The sequence below is a fragment of the Dromaius novaehollandiae genome, chromosome 7 (assembly GCF_036370855.1).
Source record: "Dromaius novaehollandiae isolate bDroNov1 chromosome 7, bDroNov1.hap1, whole genome shotgun sequence".
Lineage (NCBI taxonomy): Eukaryota > Metazoa > Chordata > Aves > Casuariiformes > Dromaiidae > Dromaius > Dromaius novaehollandiae.
This window is the reverse complement of record NC_088104.1, coordinates 44,988,678-45,006,626: the sequence shown is the minus strand read 5'-3', so window position 1 is coordinate 45,006,626 and position 17,949 is coordinate 44,988,678. Positions and strand designations below refer to the sequence as shown.

Below are 17,949 nucleotides of genomic sequence, written 5' to 3'. Positions count from 1 at the left end.
GCGGTAAGAGTTTACAAAGCAGTAAGACATTTCAACACAGATTCAGTATTAGTATAAATCCAAACCTTGGCAGGGGCAGGGGGAAAACAGCACAGGGGCATGAGGTACACATTTAAGACTCAACATGAACAGTCTTGTATATATAAGCAGCAGCTTATTCATGTTTTATTTGAAATAAATGTCATAATATTAAGGAATGGACCAGCATTCACTAAAACAAAGTTTACCTGCTAAATTAATATAACTACTTTCTACTATATCACTGACTTTCTCCTTAGAAGTTCCTCAAATAAATGCTAACAGACAGGACTTTGTTTAGAAAGCAAGCAAGCAAGCAGCGACATCTTCAGACCTGCATCTGAAATTACACAAGAATTTCCTTTTTCAGAATAAATTTGAGGAAACAACTACTTAAACTAACCACAGCACTGGACCAGGGAGTGTCTCCTGGTTCTGGAAACAATCTCAGTTGCCTTTTGTCATTTTCTAAATCTTTCCCAGATACTCAAGGGGTTTTTAAACTTCCCTTACCGTGTCTGTGTATACTGGCTGAGGTTTTGAAGGAAGAAGCTCAGGTTGTCCAACAGACTGGGAAATTGTCTGGGCAGGAGGCAGCAGCGGCACTAGAGGACGAGGTAACAGAGAAGGCATAAGATGAGCTGGGGGCTGGACTCCTCCTGCTGCAACATCTAACTCCACAACTTTGCTTTCCATTTTTCCTTCTGGGGGAGGGGAGGAGACAGAAATCAAGCCGTTGAGAGAAAATCAGTTCAGTCACAAGTGGAAGCTAAACCATTCCTGCTGCTTGTTATCTCCAAATGCTGATTTGTTTTACAACCTGATAAGATTTATCAGACAAGTCCATAATGGAAGCTTGCTGCCCTGAAGTTAAAATATATTACACAGGCTAATTAAGTTGTTACACATATTACTGTATTATTTGAGAGTGCATCTCCAATAATACAACTGCTTTAAGAGAAGTAAGCCTAGCACCTACGCACATGCTGCTCTTGAGTAAATTATAAATATTTATACTTTCAATCAGGACCAGAAAGAAAGTATAAATTCAGCCAGCTTGAAGACAACATACTTAATTATGCACAATGAGAACAAGCAATATACAAAACCTGCAAACTGAAAAGGGAACTTGGATATCTGAAAAGTTAGTTATTTCACCTACATTGATAAAACTTTGAGCTTACTTCCATTAGTATATCTTCTGTATTGATAAATATATTTTTTTAATCTGGCAGTTTGTTAGTTTTTACAGATATATAATTCTATTAAAATCAAAACTTGTTTTTACTACATCCAAATTTGAATGCAATTTCAATCTATGTGAGCCAAGAGCAATCCCTGCTTTGTAAAATAAAGCTATTCACAAAATGGTCCAGCTGTATGTTCCAAAACACTGCTTAAAATACCCATTTGCTCTTACCTGTAGCATCCACACTGGATTTTTGGCTGCTGCTAACTTGATCCACAGTTGTATTACCACCGGTGTATTTGTTCTGTCCATTGAAGCTACTCACAGGCACATGGTGAGGCACTGAAGGTAATGGCCCTCCATTTACAACTTGTCCAACTGACACAGTCAGCTTCTGACTGACAAACACTGATTTCCGTGGTTTGGGCAATCCATCAGGCTCCAAGAAAGCTGAGCGATTCAGCTCCACATAAGCACTGGGGAAATATAAAAAAATAGAAGTACATACTCAAAGCTTCTGCAGCCTATACATTTTCAGTTGGACAGCTTAGTAGGGCTAAGCAAGACAGATACAGGGCTTTCAGAATTGCTCCCTGTAGCCTGGATCTCAATCTTCAGCTGGAACCAGAGAAGGGAAGGCAAGAACACTATCCTAATTGCTATTCTCTCAGGACAGAAAAGTTGTGACGGACAAAGATGCCAGGACTACCTACAGAAACCATTTTAAAAGCTGCAATCCTATTCTGACCCAGGCACCTCTGGTCTTACTAATTTGCCCTTTCCAAACTGAGTAGTAACAGGAAGTGGACCACTCTAAGTGACAGGTTCATTTTTTTGCCTTCCCCAGCCGCCTGGATCGCAAGTCTATATGTGTCAGCACACCACACAACCTATGTATTTCTACAGCAGACATTCTTGTCTGCCAACTGCTGGCCTCTAACATCCTCCTAATCTTCCACTGAAGACTTTTACACCCATCTCGCACTCAACTTTTTCTTTTCTTACGCTGCTTTTACTCCTAAAAAACTCAACCTTTTACAACATTCGACTTCGCCCCACCCTATCTGCATCACCATAACATGTCAGCTTCATGAGAAATGTATCCTGATTTCCTGCAGAACTACAGTTTACTACAATTCAACCGCAAGATAAAAAATCCTATTTTCCTTTGACTGGGTTATACAGCAATGTCTCTTTCTAGGGAAGAATTCCCTGGAGTCTAACAGAGACTAAGCTCAATATGCAGTCTCTCCTTTGGGGGGGGGGGGGGGGGGGGCGCGCCTCTCCTGCTTTTCACCTATTTTCAAGAAGCCTGAAGTAATTCTTGATCCTTGAAACCTAAGCACCTTACCAAGCCTGGTAAACATTCATGTGCAGGTGCAAAAAAAGCTGTGTAGAAAGACACAGTCGTTAGAGATACAAACTCCCTTTCTTTAGGAAAAGAGATAAAAATCGAGGAAATTTTCATAGATACAACAATAAAAATAAAATAGATTATTAAGCTTTGTGCCTACTGTTGTCCTAGTGCTTTGCTTGCATAAAGTCGAGTCTCTAACCTTTGCCTGTTCTTGTCTTTTTTGATTGCAAACTTCATTGAGGGCCTGTCCATGTTAGCACTTAGCCTAACGTTAATCTAACCCCACTAGGCATCTTCAGGCACAAGCTCTTCTTTACCACTTACCCATCAGAAACACTTAAGCCATAATAACTTATGAAATCCGTTGCTTCCTCACAATCTCTGAACAGCAGCATGCGGACCAGGTGATCCAAGGGAAACACTGTACATCTTTGGGTGCTCACAGTGTAAGCAATATTGAGAGATTTGAGAGCATCTCTACGAATCTGGGGGAAGATAAAAGAAAGCCAAGTGACTGCTAAATTAAAGATCCTGCAGTTCTTCAAATCCAAAATAACTATAATAACCATGAAACTATATAACCATGAAAAGCAGCAGTATTTTGTAAATCAAGAAAAACCTTGGATTCTCCACACGAACAGTTTCAGATTTAATTTTCTTTTCAAGTTTTGTGCTACTTGCTTTCTAGTTTCTACTCCTCTTCAATGTTGTTTATTTTGAGTATATCCCTTTGCACATTTCGGAAGGAGCAAAAGCTTGCAAGGGTTTCTAATAGTTTAAGTTGATAATTCATTTTATAACATGGCAGAAAACTCTTCTGATTAGTTTTTTAAATGCTTCTGAAGAGGTAAGTATAAGATTATTTTATGAGATTAAGTAACTATCTATTGAGTTTCCTGCTTCTAAAAAGATTTCCTTCCAAAGGTCCCAGACTGTTTTACAGGTTAACCCTTCAGAAAACATCCACCTGCCTTTTTCTTACCTGGTTGAAATAACAGTGTAAGATAGAGGCATTCAGATAGGAAGCTGCTTGCACTAACTTGAAAAACCTCACAAAGTTGTTGCTGTTTAATGCAGCAAAAGCTTGAACTGCAAATCTAACTTCAGGAGAGTTTCTAACCTCTGGGTGAAACTGCTGCACTTCTCTGTGGAGACAAAGACAGAAATCTTTTGCTTCAATATTAACAACAACAACTGGAGAGCTACCTGTAACAAGACAGAATTAAAGAGAAGCTTTAAGCAAGACATGTGACTTTCAAGTTATATGACCAAAACTAATGGCTGAACTAAATTAGCAATATCTACTCAACACATATCTTCTAATGCAGTCAGCATAATCAGCAATAGCACCACGCTAGTATTCAGGTACATTGCTGCAACTTCTTGGGAGAAAGGAAATTAAGAGGCTGACCAGAAAAGCAAAACTGACATTGCCCACAAGTGTCTTTTATGCAATACTACTGTGGATACGGCAATGAAGCTTAGATACCCCTGTGGGAAGGGGAACAAGTTTCCCTGAATGAAATTATCCCATTTTTCCCTCAATTAAAAGGTGAAGTTAAGGTTTCTGCACAGGTAGTAAGAAAAATTTACTGAGCTATTCAAGAATATGAAATGAAAAGTTTTCTTTTTTTTTTTTTTTTTTTAAAAAAGATACTTTTAGCCACACAGCTATTCAGCTCAATGATTGTTTATACAAACTGAACACAAAGTAAAGTAAGTACATCTCTAATCCTATAGTTATGGTGAAGATAAAGAGTAAACAGTCAGTAAGACACACAGGATAGGCTTCCACTGTGCTAGTGGAAACTAGCTGGACATTTGGGGGAAAAAAAAGCATATTGACAGATTATCCCTGGAGAACACAGCATTTCCACTACAAGTGATGTTCAGGAACAGGTTACATCCAGACACTTGTCAGGACAGTTTAAGATAGCAGTTTGTCCCACCCTGAGGAAATGCAATGGTCACTGTTTGTCCATGAGTCCTTTTCTAAAGTTAGTGTTTTGTGGCAAGTCTTATTTAAATTTATAAGAAATTGAAAGCATTACAAAGTTTTCCCATTTATTATCCCCATTTTATTAAAGGAAGCTTAACTTAAAAATAAACAACTCTTCCCCCACCCCATATACCGCAAGAAACACAGATGTAGTTTGAAGTTTATTCCATAAACACTGTTTAAAGGGGAAGGTGGTGAAAATGTGGTATTGGGAGAATTTTATAGCACCTGAAAACTAATTTAAGCATACCTTCCATCTTCCCCTTTCTGCAAACTCCTCCCCCACTTCTGAGCTGCAGCCTCAAGGAGATGCAAGCATGGGTTCAGCCATTACCCAGTTTACCAAATGTAGGCCAAAAGCACCTTAAATCACCCCATTTCCCAAACCAGTGAGTTTACCAGATGAAAATGGAGATCATGAATTGCAGAGAAATGTTTTGCATTTCACTGATATTTTCTGCTTCATTCTAAGATTAAAAAAAAATCTGTTCTACCTTGAAATAAATTTGCTCAGTTAGTACAGCATGATTGTTCAACCAAACAAGACAAAAACCCCAAGAACCTGGAAATGTTGAAAAATTCTGAAAACCTGTTCAACTCCCAGATAATTTTTTTTTCTTAAATAAAGGAAACAGTCCCTTCCAGCTCTCAGTTTCTCTTTAGAAATGTCATGAAACAAGATACTAAAAAATTAAAACATTACTACAATACTCCATTTCTTTGCTTTGGCAAAATAATTTTGGAACTAAAGCCTTCACTTCCACTAGAATTAATTGCAGACAAATTGCAATCTCATTACTTCCCAAAGGCAAAAGAGAAAACAAGTGATATCCATTCTTCCCACCTGAGAATATCACCCTTGTTCAGATTCAGCAGAACATTATAACCTCTGAACTCTGCTTCACTTTTGCAGTAAATCCCCTTGTTAGCCAGGTCCTGATACATTTCCTTCAAGCTCTGCAGGCATTTAGTCATGTTCTCATTGTTGATTTTGGCGTCAAAGGAGGACATGGGCTCTTCGCACAAGTGATGAGCGCAGTGGATGTGAAAGCGAGTGCACTTCTCAATCAGAGACACTGTCAGCGGGTTGCAGAGATGTTGCTGGGTTATATCCTAATTATAAGGATAAACAAAGCATTACATGTATTTCAATTAGGGCTGAAGAGCATAGCCATCTGGCACCACCTTTGGAAAATTCACATTTTGACTACTGAGTCAGGCTTCAACCTGAATGCTGGAATTACTACTACATTTTGCTTCACTTTTCACAGCATCACATGATAATTTGCATTCCATCATCAAATATCTCCATCCACCAGTACTCACCTTTCTTATTCCACGGGTTCTGTTCCAGACAAAGTCATACCATTCTCGGTAGTTTCCTTCTCCTTGGTCCATAATGTTTGTCACTAAATAGTCCATGGTCATGCTTAACACCTCAGAGGGTCTCAATTCGTGGGGCAAAGGTTCCTCCTGATCTGCTGAAGACCTGCTATATTCCTTGATTGCTGCTGCATGATCTACCTGCGAGAGGCAGAGAAAGGACAATCAAAGAAAAGTATAACTTTTTTCAGGAATATAGAGGATTTCATCACATCCATGCCTTTACGTTAGTATGAAGCAGACTGCTCAAAGGAGACTCTCTACTATTTACACCAGCAGCCCTATTAATGTCAATTCTGCTATGATAGCAAACATTTTCTTTCATGACAGAATCATGTGTTGATGAATTTGAGACAGCCAAATCACCAACATTTGTATACTACTGCCCCCAACTATGGTTCTTGCCAGACTTATAAAGCTAAAAAAGACATATCACTGTCACAGTGAAACAGCAGTTCACTAGCATTCTTGTTCTACAGTGCAGACCTGAAAGACAGAAAGATTAATGAAATGGTCTACAGAATTTCTCCACCAGAATTAACCCTGTAATCAGCTAAACAACACTGAGCTTTATGTAAGCAGCAAGTGAACAGACATGCTGGGAGCAGCAAATCCCTGCACACAGAAGGCCCGTACCTTGTCAGATCCTAGAAGCAATTCAAAGATACTGAGCTGGTTTCTCGTCTCCCTCATGTAGCGCTCCTTTTCAGGACACATATCTGGACAAGTGCCAACAACAGTTTTCGCTTTGCCTAGATCAGTCCTCTTCACTCGAGCTAAGAAAGAACATTACAAAAACAAAAATCATAACGTTAAGTATTGCTCCTTTTTGCTTTCATTACCAGCCATGATCCTAACATGCCAACATAGCCCTAAACACACCACCACATGCCTCAGCTGCAGTCCATACATGGCTCAATGGATAGACATCAAGAAGTACCCTGCCAGGGCAATGATCCACATAAGAGCTGGTGGGAAGGTGTCTCTAGAGGCTCCTGTCCAGCCTCCTCTTTGGAGCAGGACAGTCCCCAACATCAGATCAGGGCAGCCATAGCTGTGTCTAACCAAGGTTGGAAACCCCCAAGCATGGGGTCTTTCCCCCCCCCCCCCATCAAACCCCTTACCTGTCTCAGGGCTGCACCATGCCCTGGGGAAGTTTTTCAGTTTTGCTGCAGAGGTTAAAGTCTCTAAAGATACCTGGTGTTTTGTATCCTAATTTACCAAGTACCAGTCATTATTTTGCACTTCCATGTCAAGTGACAGAACAATCAGTTGATATTAAAAATAACATCTCAAAAGGATTTGGGGTCAGCTTTGAAGAGGTGAGGGCAAAATAAAAGGGCTTACAACACAGAACTGCGGAATAAGGGGACATCTTTCGAAACAACGTTCAGCTGTGTAGTAGTTCACATTTAGAGAAACACTGTCAGGCTTTGCATAGGTTCCTTCAAAGAACCTGCAGGAGTGCAAACCTACCTATGTGGCTCTCCTATGGTCAAGGAAACCAAGACCTTGCAACTACAAGTCAGGCACACATGGCAGTGCAGTTAGACAAGGTGGCTTGGCTGATCTAATAGCTGACAGCTAAAGAGTGTCTAAAAGCAGGCACCGGGTCCTATGCACCATGTGCATTTCTCCCCTCCCCTCTTTAAAAGAGGTCCAACTCCTGACAGGCCACTTCATAAGCCGATCGAATTCTAGCTTGACAACAAACCAACCCAGGGAAAGTAAAGCTTTCTGCTCAGTTACGGAGCTGAGCCACCTAAGCACAATGAGCACTAGGGTCATGGAAGGGAGAGGCAGACCTGCACAGCAAGGAGAAAACTGAGTCCTTGTCCCTGTTTACTTTCCTCCTATCGATAAAAGGGAGTGTTTTGCCATTTTGTCAGGGCTCAAAATGCACTGCAATGAGGTGCTCAAACATCCTTTTACAGGAGAATGATAGCTTGGTATTCACTATCCACAAGAAATATGTATGTGCAGTAAGCAGAACAATTTTTTGCATGTTTTACAAGACATTAGTATGTACAACAATCCTCCACAATAGAAGAATATTTCATAGACTGTTCCACGTTACCCAGTCTCACGTTAAAGCCTTTATCATAATATTTCAACAACTTTGCAACAAATACTAAACACTTATTTCTTCCCAGCAGAGAAACTGATGTTACACTCCTATGAACTCGTGTAATTACAAACACTACCTTGTCGCATGATTTTATCCCTTTGGTCCAAAAGGCGGTATCTTTCTTCTGATGTCTCAGCCACTACTCCTATCAGATTACTGAGAGATGACAACGAAGCTCCCAAGCTCTCTGAGCTCTGCCCTTCAGAACTAGGATCAAAAAGATCTGCTTCAAACTGCAGCGCCTTCCGGAGACCAGACTTCTTGGCTGGAGAACTAAAAATAAAAGTTTTCCATCAATAATTAACTACTGCATGCCCTGGTTTTAAAGGAATCACTGTTCTTTAGTACATGAATATCTCTGTTTATAATATTTTGTTCACAGAACAACATACTAAGTAAGTGAGGTACATATCCACATATCAAGGCTGAAATGAGCTAAAGTTAGCACCGTGAGCAAATTTAGTTAAATATGCTGCCCTGCTTTGACAACACCATCAAGTGTCCTTAACCATGCTGAAAACCTTGACCTTTTTAAAATGGTATTACTGAGTTTGTCTTAGAGTGGGCAGGGTCAGATGGCTTTTGCGGCATTTTGTATTGTTACAGGACACAGCAGTTTGCATTTTAAGCCAGAAAGTAGCATGATGTTTGGTGTGAAAAAAGGAATGCCTTCTGCAGCAAGAGAAGTAATTAACAAATTTTTAGGTGCAGATAAGAATGTTTTAATTGAGGAATATCCACTACTTCACAACATATTTCTAACTTTACAATTGTATGACACTGCATATCAAATGGATCCCATCCACATGGCAAACTTCATGTTTTAAAACACAGCCTGAGTATAAATTATTCCAGCAACTCATGTTTACAACATTACTTGCTTTTAACTGACAAAACCAAAGCGCAAGATGAGTTCACAAGGAAAACTTCAAACCATGATGATATCAAGAAATTCAGAGCATACAGAGGCAAAAATAATAATGATGTAGAATCTCAACATGGAAAGGTATTCTTAAGCATGCAAGGAAGGAGGCACATACCAAGTGTTTTATATACCATGAGTGACAATTGCCAAATCTGATCAGAGAACTCAACTGGAAAAACAATGCTAGCTTAACACTCCAGCAGTGCACAAGACCTTCTTCAAAATGCAACTGTTACAGAAAAATTTTGAAGTAGCAGCCACAGAAAGCTCAAATCAAGCATCTTTTAAGGAAGAAAACGCCAAATAAACTACAGTAACGTTTATCTTAAACAAGAACTGCACAGAAATTACACAGCCTATTAAAAAGAAAAAGTAGCTGCTTAAGTGGTAAGATGCTTAAAGGGTAACGCAGTGTTTCTAAAGACAATACACATGTAAAAGGTAACCAACTCCTCCAAGAGGACTATAAATCAGCATTCCCACTGCCCTGTATGACTCAACAGCAGAGTAGAGGCTATTTAGCAGTAGAGGGACATCCTTCAACTTAGGAAACAAAAAGAGGATGTACAGGATGAGCAGATAAACATAAAGCCATGATAAAGGCTGGCTAAGAAGATTTTGAAGTACAATCTACTGAAGGTGTGAAACAGCTAAGAAAAATCATTTTCACCTGCCTCAGAAAGACAGGAGGCTTCCAGATAATAGGTTACGCCGGAAGATACTCAGTTTGTAAAACAAAACTTCAGGAAAACAAAGCCACAGCAGAAAAGTTGAATGGATTCTCTGCATCCGTGTTCCCTTATAATAAAGGGGGAAAACATTTCACACCAGAGCCATTCTTTAACCAGGGGAAAATACTGAGCAATTGCCAAGTCTATGAATGACCTGAAAAGGTTTTTATAACAAGTTCTCCCCCCTCACCACCCCAGTCTCAAGAAGAATGTAGATGGAGTTGGGCAAGAAGAATCATAAGTAAAAAAAATGTCTCCCATACCAGGACAGAGTGGAGAGATAACTTAGAACAGACCGGGCAACCACATGCACTATCATGAATAGCCGAGTGAATGCTAATACGAAATGACTGTGAATCCTACTCTCAATGAAAACAAAACTAGAAAGCTAAGCAATTAAATTTGCCAGTTTAAAATATACTGAAGAGGTTTTTTTCTGCACAGTTTTTAACTGAAGTAGGAAATATAATGCTACAGCACACTACAGTGGTACAAACGAGTTCAAAAGGAGAACAGATAGACGGCAGGAAGATTCACTGATAATTGCAGCCAGGCACAAGCACCATTCCAGCCTAGGATGTCCCTGCATCTTTGGCAGCCAGAAATATATACGTGAGGTGGAATTAGTCTGTGTTTGCCCTTTGTTATGCACCCACCCTGAGCATCTGCTAACACCCACTTCCAAGGAAAATTTTTAGTCCGACTCCACACCACAGGTGCAAGGTCTTATAGCCAAACTACACACTCCACCAAGGAACAACAACAACAGAAGTGCCAAAACTGCAACTTCAGCAATTGACACAAAACAGAAGGACTCACATACGAAGCCCAGTTATTTGAAATGGGACAAGATGACAAACTTGCCAGCTATTCTGAACAGGGGATTCTCATTCCACAGAACTGTATCTGTCCGCAATGAAATTATTCGCTTCAGAAACAGATGTAATCAAAACCACAAAATAGTGTTAGTAGTACTTAGTCTTGATCCTACCCTGTTTTATTCTATTTCATCATGTTTCATTATTACAGGTGTTGTTACTCATGTTGTGAGAAAACAAAAATACCTGAAAGAAACAGGTAAACCTGGAGGACAGCTAGGGAAAAATCACCTTTCTAACAAAACGCAAAATTTGTGACCTTACAACGCAGCCAAAAAGCCACATGTTCAAAATGAAATGTGTCAGAAGAGACAAATGAAGAACACTTCCCTAATTAAGAACACATCAGGTATTACTATGAAGTACACTGATTACCATTTCCTCCTACCCACCCCATTTCCTATCAGATGGATTGCTTGAGGAGCAGATGTACCTTTTACCAGGCAGGACACTGCTGGCAGAGGATCTTATTAAAGGTTTCCGAAGAGGGGAATGCTGATAGTTTTGTTCTTCACTGCTTTGCCTTCCTTCATCTTCAACTCCTTTCTTTTCCTTGGATGAAAATTCTCTTTTTGCAGGACCTGAAGTAATATATAAAACAAAGCCAGATTATATGCCAAGTGATTCAACCAACAACTCTAAATTTTTTTCCCTGGGGTGGGGGAAAGGGGGGAGTGTGCTTAAAAATATTATCAGGAAATAAAACTAGAAGTCATGGTTTTGTGCATTTATACAAAGCTTATAAAATAACTTGCACGCGAAGTTGTACCAGATACAAATATAAGTCTAGCAATTGCTAGTCAGCATCACTGTTCTATACAGAAGAAGCATTTTCAGGAAGAAGCATTTTCATTTACTTAGCAGTAACTGTAATTCTTCAGCAGATTCTCAGTAAATAAATTCTGATCATCATCTGAATTTAGCTTCTCTCAGGTTTGGGATATAATCTGCAAGTCGTAAGTCTCTATTGGACATGAAATTCATTTCACCTATGTAAGCAACATCTGTCAAAATATTCCCAGTGCTCCCCTCAAAGCGTTCTGATAATCAATTTCACATACCCAAACTTAGACTGGTGCTTACATGCCTTCAAAAGTTAAATCTACAATTTGCAGAAAGAGAGAACATGTACTCGTAGGAAGAAATTGTCAGCAAGCTGGATTTCTTAGGCTTTTTTTCAAATCTAGCTATTTTAGAATACTGACATTCACATTTTCATAGACTTTAATACCACAATAAAATGAGAAGGGATAACAGGCACCCATATAGGTGCTGCTTCAAGATGTTTATCCTCAGGAAGACAATTCTGCAGCTATTCTTTTTCTATGAAGGCAAATTTCTGGTTGGTCAGAGCCACAGTGAACCATGTATTTGCCGACAGCTTAAGCGTATCCCCAGGCTAAAATCTCCAGAGGTACACAAACAGCATTCCCAACACTGAAGAAAAGGAGGTGCTTCATAGTTCAAGTATTCCTTTGGGTGTGAATGACAACATTCACATCTTGCCCTAATTCCAAGCAGGGACTGGAATCCGGAGTTCCCATTTCTAAGCTGAATTCTCTGTAAGCCAGGCAGGCACACTGCTTTCTCTCCTTGGTTCAAAGAATACATAACTGTTTATACACAGAACAGCAACTTCAACAATTGAGGAAACTCCCTCCAGAACATTCAGTAATTCAATTCTCAAGAAAGTTTCCTAAAAGCTGGAAGCCTACACCCCAGCCCTTGCTCTGAAGCAAGTAGCTGGGCATATGAAACTGGATTTTCAAATATCCCAGAGGGCCATTTTGCTTCTAGATAGGAGCATGAAGATGATTTTATCATCATCCTATTCTTCCTATTTGGTTACAGGAAAGGTTTCTAAGTTCCCTTGTAAACCTAGGCTGTCATTTCAAGTGTCTTCAACTTTTTCAAATGGTTTCAAGCACCCAGAAACAGCATTTTGGCTCAGACTAAGCAAAGTGTTTTACTCAAGAGGAATTCAAGAGCAGAAACAGTGGACTTTTCAAATGCAATTTGTAACCCTCCCACTTAAAACCTCCTCTATACAAGAGGACAGCAAAGACAAAGCCCACCTGGGGAGAACAACTAAAGGACTTTACAGTGCTGAATGACTGGGCAACAAAGTGGCAGACAAATGTACCATAACAGAGCCCAAGAAAACACAACCCTAACTTCAAATAAAAAGCAGGAGGCTGGCAGCTGACCATAACCACTCATCACTGGGGTCCGAAAGTTGTGCAAGTCATCAACTCAGTAACATTCACAGGAAAAATTAAAAAGCAAGAAAACACAGTATGCTCACAGTTATTAGACGAGGGCAAGAGAACATGACTAAGTGTGCAGACCCACAACATGCCCAGCACACACACCATGAATGCTCATAAAGCTCCAAATTCCATCTCGAAAATGATGCAACAAACCAGAAGGTTCAAACAAGAATACAGACAGTCAAAAGGTAAGCAATAGCTTCCATGCAAGATGAGGACTCTTCAAGCTGGCAAGGAGAGGACTTAGAGGCAGAAGCATGTAAGGATATAACTCATGTGAGGACAAGCCAGCAACAACTGTTCACTGTCTCTTTCAATACAATAGTGTGGGCACCATACAAAAACATCAAGCAGCAAACATTCAAAAGTCAGTCAGTCTTCACGCACTCTAGGAGCGAGCTGTTGAACCCCTCACCACAAAATGTTACAGATGCTACTGGATAACTTCACAAGAGAAAAATTCCTCAAGGGTTAAGAAACAACTTTTGGCTTCCAGGGTTCCTGAACCACAAGTTGCTGAAGGCTAAGAAGTTATTACAAAAGCAACTACATACTTTAGTTTATACTGTTCTTATTCCCTCCTGCAAGGATTCGCTATTAGCCATTGCCAGAGACAGAACTAGCTGGGACACCAGGTAAGATGCAGGACAGATTTTTATGCTTCTCTAGTAACTAACTTTCAACACCCTCAGGAACACTGTGCACCCAAGAATTTGGCGGGTACAAGTCAAAGAACTGCCGTATTTGGGGAGTTTTAATATTCCTGCATATTCCTGCTTTGCAGATCTTTTTCTCCTCTTGTGCCGAGGACCATACAAAAATAAGAACAGAAGAAGATGCTACTCCATTTAAGTATTATCCAGTTACCACATTTGAAAACAAAGACTTACTTGTCTTTTTCTTTTGCCAAAATGTTACTATGTCCTTGTGCAACTCTTTTGCCTTTTTTCTGGCAAGAGCAGCAGAGGCCTGAAAGAAAACAAAGCACAGTATGAAAGCTAATATAGTATCACAACACTGTATAATGCAGTTTTTGCCACAGACAAACATTTACCAATTTTTGCAAAATTCTGGGCGCTGCCTTTCAAGCTCTTACTTAAAGCCTACATACAGTCATCAGGATTGGGCAGGCTTCCACAAAAATTGCTCCTTTTGTAACACCTACATCAAGTTTGCAATAGTTGAAACCGCAAGTGTATTTTTAACCACAAAATAGGGACAGAGCATGCATTCTCAGAACTAGCTCCTCAACACATCTCAGCACTGACATAAGAACCGTACTTCCAAAAAACAGACTGTCCTGCAAAGATTGCACTAGCTCACCTAATCCTTGAGGCTGCAGAGATTTCGAGCAACAACACAGTAACGTAACTTTAGGCTCAGGTGACGCATGACAGCAACTAGGTAACAGGAAAGATCTGTTTGGTGTTTGAGCTAGGTGCTAAAAGCACAGCTAAAGTTAGGCAATGCTTAGGCAATGCTCAGGCAACTATCGTGTTTTAAATACAGCTCTATCAGCTCAACACCTCTCTATACCTGTCCATAATACAGTTTGTTCTCATCTGTATGGGTTTTCATATGGAAAACACGTAACGTTGTCAAACGTGGGCATAGTTTTCGTGACAGCGAAAGCCCGCAGGCACCCTAAGCGCTTAGACTTATACCTGTTCTTCAGTTTACACCATTTGATACTCACATGATCAAAAAAGTGGAGAACAGCCATTTTCTTATTGCGCCGGGTCATGATCCGCCGGACTTTTACAAACTGGCCGAAGTGCTTCTCCAGCACACCCCTGTCGTTCAGGTTATCGGGGATGTTTTTGCACTGGATGGACGTGAGCTCACCCGGCGAGAGCCCGCCGAGGCTGTCCACGCTGTCGCTGCCTCGAGCGCGGCGCACTGGGGTGGCGGGAGGCGCATCTGGAAAGACACCGCGGGTGAGAAGCGCGGCCCCGCAAGCCGCCCGCAGCCCGGGGGGGGCTTCGCCCCCCGGCCTACCTTCCCTGGGCGGCTCCCGGCCCTCGGCCGCCTCCTCGCCGGGGGCCCGCTCGGCCTCGTCGCGGTCGCGGTGGCCGCGGCCCTGGCTGCGCAGCACCTCCTGCAGCGTGCGGCCGAAGAGGGCGCCGCCGCGGGGGCGGCTCAGCAGCACCGCCCGCTTCTCCGGCGGCGCCGCCGCCCGCCCGCCGCCCCCCGCCGCCGCCGCCGCCCGCCGCGGCGAGCGCTCCCGCTCCCGCTCCTCCTTCCGCTTCAGCCCCTTGGGCGCCGCCTCGCCCGCCTCCTCCGCGCCGCCGAAGAGCGGCCGCGGGCCCTTCTCCTCCGGGCGGCCGAGGGCGGCGGCGCCGGGCCGCGAGAAGGAGAAGGGCCCCGCCGCCGCCGCCTCGGGGCCTGCCTCGGGCGCGAAGCCGAAGGGCGGCGAGAAGGTGAAGGCGGCGGGGGCGGCCAGGCCCTTCTCCGCCTCGGCGCCCGCCAGCGGCTTGAAGGCGGCGGCGCTCTCGGGCGCCTTGAAGCGGAACTCGGGCGGCGCGAAGGCCCTGCCGCAGCCGCCCGGCGGCTCGCCCAGCCCCGGGAAGGCCCCGAGGTTGGTGGGAGGCTTGAAGCTGAAGTCCGCGTTGCCCGCCGCCGGGGCCCCGCCGCCGCCGCCGCCGCCCGCCGCCGCAAAGGCGGGCGCCTGGCCCAGCCCGTAGGGCGACCCGAAGGCGGCGGCGGGCCCCGAGGCGAAGGGGAGGCCGGCGGCGCCGCCCTGCCCGAACACGGCGGCCTGCCCGAAGCGCAGCGGCGGCGGGAAGGCCCCGGCGGGCGGGCCGCGGAAGGGACCCCCGGCGTTCATGGCCGCCGCCGCCGCCTCCCCTCGGCGGGCCGGGGCGGCGCAGGCGCGGTCGGCGCAGGGGGCGTGGCCTGGGCGGGGCGAGAGGCGTGACCGGGACGAGAGGCGTGGAGGAGAGGGGGCGTGGCCTGGCGGCGCGGGGGCGTGGCCGGGGCGAGAGGCATGGTGGGGGCAGGGGGCGTGGCCGGGCCGTGCGGGGGCGGTGCGGGGGGGCGTGGCCGGGGGGGCACGGCCGCGCGGCGCCGCCATGAGCGTGGTGATCCGCAACGCGCAGCGGGCGGTGGCGGTGCGGCGCGCCCCGCTCCGCCGCGCTGTCGGCGCCCTGCGGGCCGCCCTGGGCGCCGCCCGCTTCGACGTGGCGCTGGTCTGCGCCGGCAACGGCACCATGCGGCGGCTCAACGCGGCCTACCGGCGGCGCGACGAGCCCACCGACGTGCTGTCCTTCCCCTTCCACCAGGTGGCGGCGGGGGAGCTGCCGCGGCCCCGCTTCCGCGACGACTACAACCTGGGGGACATCTTCCTGGGGGTGGAGTACATCGGGGAGCACTGCCGCCGCACCGGGGAGGACTTCGACAGCGTCCTCGCGGTGAGCTGCCCCCGGCCCGCCCTAAAGCTTGGTGGCTGAGCAGACTCTGCTGCTTGTCGGCGAGGAAGACTTGCTTGGCAGACGTGTTGCCAGGTGTATCAGCTTGGATTCAGCAGCAGATAAGAGATTTTGACATCTAAAAGCATTTTTCTTATCCCAAAGGTAGAAAAACTTATAGCTTGCCTTGAAAGATCAGCGCTGACCATAAATGCTGTGTTTTAGGACTTCCATTTATTTTGGTTGGTGAGTTGAGTTTACCGGTTTCCCCCCAAAGATTCTGGCAAAATGCTAAAAAATCTTTTTAACTTTATAGAGTTAGTCCTTGTCACTGCTCTTGTCCCAATTGATGCAAAGACTGCGCTACCCGGACTGCATATGCTGGGTCGCTGATACTGGGCACTGTTTACAGAAATAGCATCTTGTTACTGTACTTGTTTGTGAACAGCTGAGTTTGGTTTTTTGCAAGCTAGCTGCTAGTGTTAGGTATTAATTTGCAATATGCATTACTTTTTTTGTTTCTCTGTACAGGTGACCGCAGCCCATGGATTGTGTCATTTGCTTGGCTACCAGCACAACACGAAATCAGAGTGGCAACAGGTATAAAGATGTCCTCAAATTGGGAAGATTTACAGTATCAGATGATGCAAACTGTATCAGATAATGCATCACACCAAAACTGAAAGAATTTCCCTTTCTAATAGCTCATATGATAGGATAACCTTCAAATCCTGGCAGTCACATGGAAGACTCTGCACGGCTTTTATTCATATTAATTTAATTTAATTCATACTGATTGTCATGCAAATATTAAGTCCCTGCAAGCAGAATTACAGAATCATAATTCTGTTGTTTATGTCAATGGCACTTGAGAGTTTTATATTTTGTTACATGAATTTTTATAGAGTTCAAATGCAGGGCTGCACAGGGACCTTTTTGGCTAACTCTGGAGGTGTGACTGTGCCTCCGTTGTGCAGGAACTGGCAAAAGAGCAATGCAAAGTTGTCAAGACAAAGCATTTCCAGAAAGAAGTGGCTTTTTACAGGTGCACACCATGGGTGGCGTTTTAAATACGCACTTTGGTGCAATAATGTGTACATCTCCTTTAGGAAATCTCAAAAAACTTTTTAAATGTAGTGTAAGTGTGGAACTGAGATTTTCTTAACCAGACAGTTAAATTAATTACTGGCGGTAAAGAACAAGCACCGGTCCTGCATCCAGTGTCCTCCCAGTGAAATAACATATGCTCTCTCCTGTGTGGTGTTAATTAATCAGGCAGGCTGGTTAAATAAAAGGCTGGGTGAGCACGTGACTGAATAACAGCTCAGTTTGTGTTTCTTAAACGTCTTCTGGAAGGTGGGAGCTAGCAGGCACGCTGTGGCTTTCTAAAAGGCCTTTGGCTGCAGGGGGGAGGATGGTGCTTGCCCACGACTTAGCGGTTTTCCTCTCTGCCCGCTCCTTTCCGCAGATGTACCAGAAGGAGAAGGAGATCCTGGAGGAGCTGAGCAGAGCCACCGGCGCCAACCTCCGGCCCCTGACCGCGGACCTCTTCTGAGGGGGCCGGCGGGAGGGAGGGCTGTCGGCAGACGTGCCGCCACCTCCGCGACTTGCTGTCGCCGGGGCTGCAATAAAGCCGCTTTGCTCTGCCGCCGCCGCCTCTCGCT

General features: G+C 44.1%; 2 protein-coding genes across 4 annotated transcripts in view; one reads left to right on the top strand and one right to left on the bottom strand.

Moving 5' to 3' along the window:
• The window catches only part of MCM3AP (minichromosome maintenance complex component 3 associated protein), a 31,102-nt gene extending 15,331 nt beyond the window's left edge, over nt 1–15,771 (bottom strand). The window contains exons 1-12 of one of the 2 annotated variants that reach the window (XM_026107441.2): nt 14,877–15,771; nt 14,575–14,798; nt 13,769–13,847; nt 11,042–11,189; nt 8,151–8,347; nt 6,583–6,722; nt 5,890–6,087; nt 5,408–5,676; nt 3,547–3,709; nt 2,889–3,049; nt 1,439–1,683; nt 532–722 (exon numbers count right to left, since the gene is read on the bottom strand). In XM_026107441.2, coding sequence (XP_025963226.2) covers nt 532–722; nt 1,439–1,683; nt 2,889–3,049; nt 3,547–3,709; nt 5,408–5,676; nt 5,890–6,087; nt 6,583–6,722; nt 8,151–8,347; nt 11,042–11,189; nt 13,769–13,847; nt 14,575–14,798; nt 14,877–15,705 — 2,844 coding nt within the window. In that variant the 5' untranslated portion in view covers nt 15,706–15,771. The remainder of the gene's footprint in view (nt 1–531; nt 723–1,438; nt 1,684–2,888; nt 3,050–3,546; nt 3,710–5,407; nt 5,677–5,889; nt 6,088–6,582; nt 6,723–8,150; nt 8,348–11,041; nt 11,190–13,768; nt 13,848–14,574; nt 14,799–14,876) is intronic. The other variant, XM_064515448.1, reaches the window with a different exon arrangement.
• Nucleotides 15,772–15,888: 117 nt separating this feature from the next.
• On the top strand, nt 15,889–17,933 carry YBEY (ybeY metalloendoribonuclease). 2 transcript variants are annotated; one of them, XR_010390078.1, is made up of 4 exons: nt 15,889–16,288; nt 16,451–16,531; nt 16,817–16,885; nt 17,754–17,822. XR_010390078.1 is itself a non-coding variant. In XM_026107442.2 (3 exons), the coding sequence occupies exons 1-3, from the start codon at nt 15,950–15,952 to the stop codon at nt 17,838–17,840; spliced, it is 495 nt and encodes a 164-aa protein (XP_025963227.2). In that variant the 5' UTR covers nt 15,889–15,949; the 3' UTR covers nt 17,841–17,933. The 2 variants fall into 2 exon arrangements, 1 of the variants encoding a protein (XP_025963227.2); XM_026107442.2 differs by lacking the exon at nt 16,451–16,531 and having other exon boundaries at nt 17,754–17,933.
• The last annotated feature ends 16 nt before the right edge of the window (nt 17,934–17,949 follow it).